We start from the raw sequence: 7,500 nt of genomic DNA on the forward strand, positions 1-7,500 counted from the left end.
TATATAAATATATATATATATATATATATATTTATATATATATATATATATATATATATATATATATATATATATATATATATAAATACATATATATAAATACATATATATATATATATATATATATATATATATAAATACATATATATATATATATATATATATATATATATATATATATATATATATATAAGCAATGTTAATTCTCTAAATTAGGTATTAACAGTAACTGCACGATAAAGTGAAGTATATTGCCACTTAAATGTGGCTGACCCCTAGGGGTGGATGTTACTGTTGCTTTTAGCCCCAGGAGGACATCTCCTCCAGCTGGCTTATCGACACACTTCTGTGTCCTGTTTGTTTTGCCAAGGGAAGTCATCCCTCTCATCGTGATCTGTAGCACGAACGGACCCGTGTTTCAGGGTTATTTCCCTTCGTCAGCGTCCGATAGCCACCGATCTGCAATGACAGAGATAATTTCTTGGCAATCTTATGTACCTTTTTCCAGTGAAATTCTATATATATATATATATATATATATATATATATATATATATAGAGAGAGAGAGAGAGAGAGAGAGAGAGAGAGAGAGATACACAGGTAAAGAGATGGATAGATATAGCATGTGTATGTGATTATAAAATGCGGGAGTCACAACTACATCCAATGTGTTGTCTATGTGTCATCTCTATCCTAAATATCAATGTTAAATATTCAACGTCTATGCATATGAACTTGGTATGTCTGTGATAATTTAACATTTCTGTGTCTATAGCAACATGTAGAATACTTGTGTGTGTGAATGTGTGTGTGTGTGTGTGTGCACATATGGAAATTTATTTAAAAATTTAAAAGACGTTTGACAATATGAAAGCAACTAAAAGTGGCACTAATATACAATACGATATTACTATACGTTTTTTACTATAACTAGTAATATACTGGAACAATTTACTACACTTTTATTATATTACTATAGCTAATATAATACTAGAGGTAATATACTATATTGTATACTATATCATATAGTATAATATTATAACTATTTATTTACTGGAATAATGTAATACTATAAGTCTATTGCTATAACTAACAATATAATGAAACTAATACACAATATTATATACCATATCTATATTATTAGTATAACTAGTTATATGCTATATTATATAACTATATTATCTAAACTAGTAATATTGATGTAGGCTTTTATTTTAACTAAGAATATGTCAGAACTAAGTAATTTACTTTACTCTGGGAAATGGTCAGGTTTGATAAATAGAAGAGGAATTAGTAGGAAGTCTTCTCGGTGGTGTATGAAATGTAAGCTATGGGTGCACAAGATATGTAATAGGATAAATCCTTGTATTTGGCTGAAACAGAAGATTAGTTAACTTTTAAGGGTACGTGTGAAGTAGATTCTATTTCAATTCTGTGGAAGAATCCATTAAAGATGATAGCGTTTGATGTTAAATAAAACTACTGGGCAATAATTTGGAATGCTCTGAAAGGATTGTTGTCAGAGACAAAGAACAGGATGGGAAAATGTCCATGGCATTATTAACTCTGTTGGTCATAAACGATTTCTCTTTTTGATGGAAGTGTAGATTGTGTGATGCTTGTGAATAAAACACAATGCTGCATGGCAATGAAACCTGACTGTTGAAAGGAACGGTATGTAGAAATGTTTCAGAAATGAAGGAAGCATGTTTCACCGAATGTATGTATAATATTAGAGTGCATGAAAGGTGTAGCATATTAAGAGAATTAGGAGAGAAACTGGGGATAACAAGCAATCAGATGTATGGTGCCTGAAAGAAGATTTCACTTTATGGGTTTGCAATGTTTATCGATGATAACAGCTGGATGAAATGCAAAAATACTGTGAGTCATAGCTGGCAGTGGTTGAGAAATATCAAAGATGTCACGGGAAGATGTAGTTAAAGTTAATATTGGGAAGTTGAACCTTATGAAGCAGGATGACAAGTGGAGCAGATCTGTTCTATACATGTAAACAAAGAAAAAAGACAAAATGACTTACACGTGCGCGCGCACACACCGACACACACACACACACACACACACACACACACACACACACACACACACAGTGCATGTGTGATTTTGATGTTTGATACATAAATTTGTGTTTTATACCTGAGATGTAAAACAAATACGAATGTATAACATATATATAACGATGATATGTGTCTATCTACGGATGTATCTGGTTATCTGCATATGTTTCTTCTGTGTGTATGTGTGTGTATATATATATATATATATATATATATATATATATATATATATATATATATATATACATATACACTTACATGCACATATTACACATATACACACATGCATATATATATATATATATATATATATATATACATGCATGTATATATGCAAGTGTGTATCATCATCATCATTATTATTCCTAATTCTGACACATTATGTTCAGAGTTCAAATTCCACCAAGGTCACCTTTAACTTAGTGGAATGGCTGTAATCAAATATGCCCCTCCACCCACCACAAAATTTCAGGCCTTGTGCCTATGGTAGAAAGGAGTCTCATTGGAAAGCAGACATTAAATGATGATGATGTTAGTATTTCGGATCATCTGTGGTATTTTAAGTGTATGTTTGTTTTAGAAACATTCCTTGTATTCTATTCTTCCAATCTATTTCTGTGTAACTCTAAGTTTCTTATCTTGACACTTGTCTTTGATATTTTGGAACAAATTGATGACTTACCCACAAACAAGACACTTTCTCACTATTTACAATTAGAAATCATTCTTATCTCCCATTACCCATCAGAAACACAATTAATTACACAAAAGATAAGAATATTTTTCATACTTTCCTCTCATAAATAAGTTGCATTTTTCACCATCAATTTCTTGAAGTTTACAAGTTTCCAAACTGGAAAACTCCGAAGAATTTATAGCTATAATTTACTAAATAATGGATTAATCTATTCTGAATGTGAATTCAATAATTTCTGCTTGCCATCTTGATCTACTTTTGATAATGGTATCTATGTATTTGCAATAATAATAATAATAATAATAATAATAATTTACAGTCTAGCAGGTCTGAGTGATGTAGGGTGATAAATATTTGGGGAACAGAATCAGAATATGATTTTTAAAAGCCCAAATCATGAACTGCCAGTAATATTTCTTGAAGAATTAGTGTGTTGGCCAAAATTTAAAACTCTTGCATACTTTCTAAGAAAACAATTATGTAAGGAACACAATGCATTGAATATATAAACATTTAAATAATCTCATCCTGAAAAACATCAACAATTAAGTAAATTATCTAAATATAAGATCAGAGATCCTTACTAAATACTACCATTTTGATAATTACCTTTAAAATATTGAAAGTTTTTTTCTTCTACATAGTTAAGAAATGAACTTAACCAGGTATTGAAATATAATTAGAGAAGTTATTTGCATAATCAGCAGAGCATTAAAACAATTACATTATGCTATTTAATTACAACCCTTAATGCTCCAAGTTCAAATCCTGTCCACTCCATTTCAAAAAGTGCTATGTGTCATTCATCATAAAAATAGTAACCAATTTCCCTCAATTCACATCCTATCATCTTAAAAAGAAGTTGGTTTGATAATGTAATTCTGGATTCCCTCAGACATAGGCAAAATATGAGATGATTTTGATTGGCATATCTTTGCTGACAAATATGCTTGGCCAGAATGGATCTGGGTTAAATAACAACATAAATATCTTAGCATTAAGTTTCCAATGGACAAAGGGTATAGAATTCATAACCCCACAAAACTTGAACCCAGACAGTAAAGTTAAATGGATTTAATAAGCACCACAAGGCATTTTATCAAGTTCTGACAATGTGCTACTGTTGAAATTGTTTAAACTTTGGACCTGTGGACACGTTGATGAGGACAGCAACTTTAAACTCTGCCAATCATCAAATGCCACAGGTCAAAAAAGGTTTCAAGTAGTGAAGATGTAGCACAGTTAGTGGCAGTGCCCCAGCATTGCCACAGCTCTTGAGCTGAAACAAGTAAATGGTAAAAGATAAACATCATAACAAATAAATAATAGTTTCTGATTTAGGCACAAAGCCAGCAATTTCAAGGTGGGAGAAGGGGTTAATTGATATGATTATCCTGTGCACTTCACTGGTATTTTATTTGGAAGGATAAAAAGCTTTGTTGACCTCAGCAGGATGTGAACTCAGGATATAGAGAATCTGAATATATAACACAAAGCATTAATAATGCAAAGTTGAATTACTAATTCCTTGAAATTTATTTTTGATTTTGATTTTTGAAATTTATTGAAACACGTTGACAGTCTGTTTCATTAAAAATCTAACCACAAAAGAATTAATAAAGAAAACTTTTTTTGAAAATGACTATTATTAATTTTCCTACAATATTGTATATGATATATAAAGGAATAGAAACAGTTACAAACACACACACACAACACAACACAAGCGTGCACTCACACACACACACACACACACACACAGAGATTTGAATAGCAAATTGTTGCTTTCTATACTTGAAAAATTGACTAGAGTTTGGCATGAAATCAACCTTTCACAAATGTCATTGTGGAGGTGATTAGATTCATAAGAGTTCTTACAGGTACTGGTATGGCTGCATGGTTAAGAAGCTTGTTTTGAAACTACTTGGTTTGAGTTCAGTCCCACTGTGTGGCACTTTGGGCCAGTGTCTTTATCTGGTCAACCAATGACTTGTGAAGTCAAACCATAGCAGTGATGTTTTTAAATCATTCCATACATACACTTAAGTTTTGTGTAGTATATAACAGGGAATTCATCTATTTTGAAACCTTCGTTAGTTAAAACATTTTGAAAATATTGGATATATATGTTGCAATTGCTTAAAATTTTTGGATTCCAACCACACATGAGACTAAATCTGTTCCAGTTACATAAACACTTGTACTTGAGACTATATCAATATTATTATGTTAAAAGTATTATGTTAATATTAAAATTTCCCAACATAACATACTTATATTACCTTTTACAAAATAGTTGTGAAATGAGGGCCATGAATGCAGAGGAAAGGCAAAGGTTAGAAAGGGATGAAAGGGGCCTGTTCTGCTGTATGAGAGTAACATCATTGTGAAAGACAAACTCACACTGGTCATATTATGATGTGTGCAAATGGGGACAGTTACATAAAGAAGTGCCAATGTGAATGGAACCTGTCGAAGAAGCAGACTCGAGAAGAAGGTGTGAGATGAAGGAGTGAAAAATAACCCCTAGTTGCTGAGTCTCACAGACGAGATGACAAAAGACTAAGATTATTTGCAGCTTGCTGAGAAGTTGCACAAATGAGGCCCTGCAAGCATCAATTCCCCTGACCCAGGCTGTCCCTGAGGTGTCTCTTCCCTACAACCCACCTCTGACCCTGGCACTCTGCATCTCTTGCACACCACCCACATACCCCTTCATGTGTGCTGTCAGCCATCACCTTCCTTTCCTAAACCCATTTCCTCCATCCTCTCTCCCTCACCCTTGATCACACTCCCACTCCTGTTCACACTTCACTGCATTCACCTCTGTCCCTGTCTCTTTCCTTTTTTCCACTCTCCTTTCAAACAATCACAAACCTACCCACCCATTCACCTTGCTCAGGACTGTTTCCTGGCTGTCCTCTGGCTCCTCAGCTCCTGTTGAACCATGCAAAACATGTTAGTATGGGAGACAGGCATTATGCATTGTTGATAGGGGTGTGTGTGTGTGTGTGTGTGTGTGTGTGTGTGTGTGTGTGTGTGTGTTTGTGTGTGTTTGTTTTTTTCACCACCACTTGATGACTGGCGTTGGTTTGTTTCCATCCCCGTAATTTAGCAAAAGAGATTGATAAAACAAGTCCTGGAGTCGATCTTTGCCACTAAACACTTCAAAATAGTGCCCCAGCATGGCCGCAGTCAATTGACTGAAACAAGTTAAAAGACAACAGCTGAACGATATCTCCAAACATGTTGACATTGTAGTCAAGTGAAATTCTTTCCCCTTTCTCTCTCTCCCTCTCTTTATCTCTCTCCATCACACACACACACTTTTATCTTCCCTCTCTCTCTCCCCTCTCCTCAACCTCCCCCCACTCTATCTTTTTCCTCTTTCTCTCTGTTCTCACTCTCCCTCTTGTGTTTCCTGTTATTTATTCTTTGTTTTAGCTTAATTATTCACATTTCAATTTATTCACATAATAATATTTCATTTAGCAAGATTTCATTCCTTCTTCAATTATTTTCTTTCCTTTTTATTTTCTTTTTAGGTATGTGTTTTGTTTCTCCATTTCAATGATGTTTCATTGAAAGTTTTTAATTTGCATTTTCAGAAATTAACTTTATTTATGAGGATGGGCTGAAAAGTTCATAAGCTGACTCAGATATTCTCGTAGAATCTAACCAAATGGGGTTTATTCTCCAACGCATTCCTCCTTGCAATCCACACACTTCTTCCATCATTATTGCAGTTCTTAGGGCAGTGAGTTGGCAGAAACGTTAGCATGCCAGGCAAAAATGCTTAGCGGTATTTCGTCTGTCTTTACATTCTGAGTTCAAATTCCACCGAGGTCGAATCTGCCCCAGAACGTAGTTTCAATTCTGGTTTTGATGCAGTTGGTCACCTTTTGCCAAATCACTAATTCATAAGAATGTAAACAAACCAACACAGATAAACACATACATGCAAGCATACAAACACTTATAAACACACACACCATTCGGTTTTTATATCAAGTTCTATATAAAAGCAATTTAATATTCTCCAGAAGAATAACCCAAATAATTTCATGTAGAGAACATTAATTTTGACAATGAAATGGCAGATAATGGTCTCAGTTAGCATTTTTCCCTTACATGTATAAATCAAACAGATAAGAGAAGTAACGTGAGAGAATAGATGTTTATTTCCTTTGTTTAAGGCTGATCAGTTTCTATACTTGACCCTCAACCATTGTAATTCCTGGATTTTCAGAATGATGATGATAAGGTTTCATCCTAACCTTAGCATCTTGTTAGCCAGACTCCAGCCAGAGAGCTTAATGTGAGCTCTGTTATATTCTTTGAATCTCTGATCTTGTTTACATATACATGTGTGTGTGTAAATATATATATATAAATATATATATATAAATATATATATATAAATATATATATATAAATATATATATATATATATATATATATATATATATGGATACACTATTGTTTACATTTTTAAAAGATGTGTTTAGATACAGTTCTTGCACATACAAATGAAATAGAAATGTGTTATAGTATCATGTTTTATCATTGTTTCTCATATTGTCATATATTTGTACAGATTGCTTTGGATAAAACTGCCGAGGAATTTCGGCGAAGCCATTTAGAAAGGCATGAGTTGATAGAAAGATGGGAAAGAACTCTGAATTTGATGAAGAAAAGAGATGATGATATGGAGTCTTTGAATA

The 7,500-nt window shown here is 33.1% G+C and overlaps 1 protein-coding gene across 1 annotated transcript in view; it reads left to right on the forward strand.

Annotated features, from left to right (window-relative positions):
- Positions 1-7,500, forward strand: part of LOC106867248 (coiled-coil domain-containing protein 39) — a 798,380-nt gene that overhangs the window by 184,629 nt on the left and 606,251 nt on the right. The window contains exon 6 of the mRNA XM_089366422.1: positions 7,374-7,500. This exon is cut by the window's right edge and continues 2 nt beyond it. Within this exon, the coding sequence (XP_089222548.1) occupies positions 7,374-7,500 (127 nt within the window). The remainder of the gene's footprint in view (positions 1-7,373) is intronic.

The sequence above is a fragment of the Octopus bimaculoides genome, chromosome 19 (genome assembly GCF_046866305.1).
Source record: "Octopus bimaculoides isolate indiv1 chromosome 19, ASM4686630v1, whole genome shotgun sequence".
In the NCBI taxonomy this organism is placed as follows: Eukaryota; Metazoa; Mollusca; class Cephalopoda; order Octopoda; family Octopodidae; genus Octopus; species Octopus bimaculoides.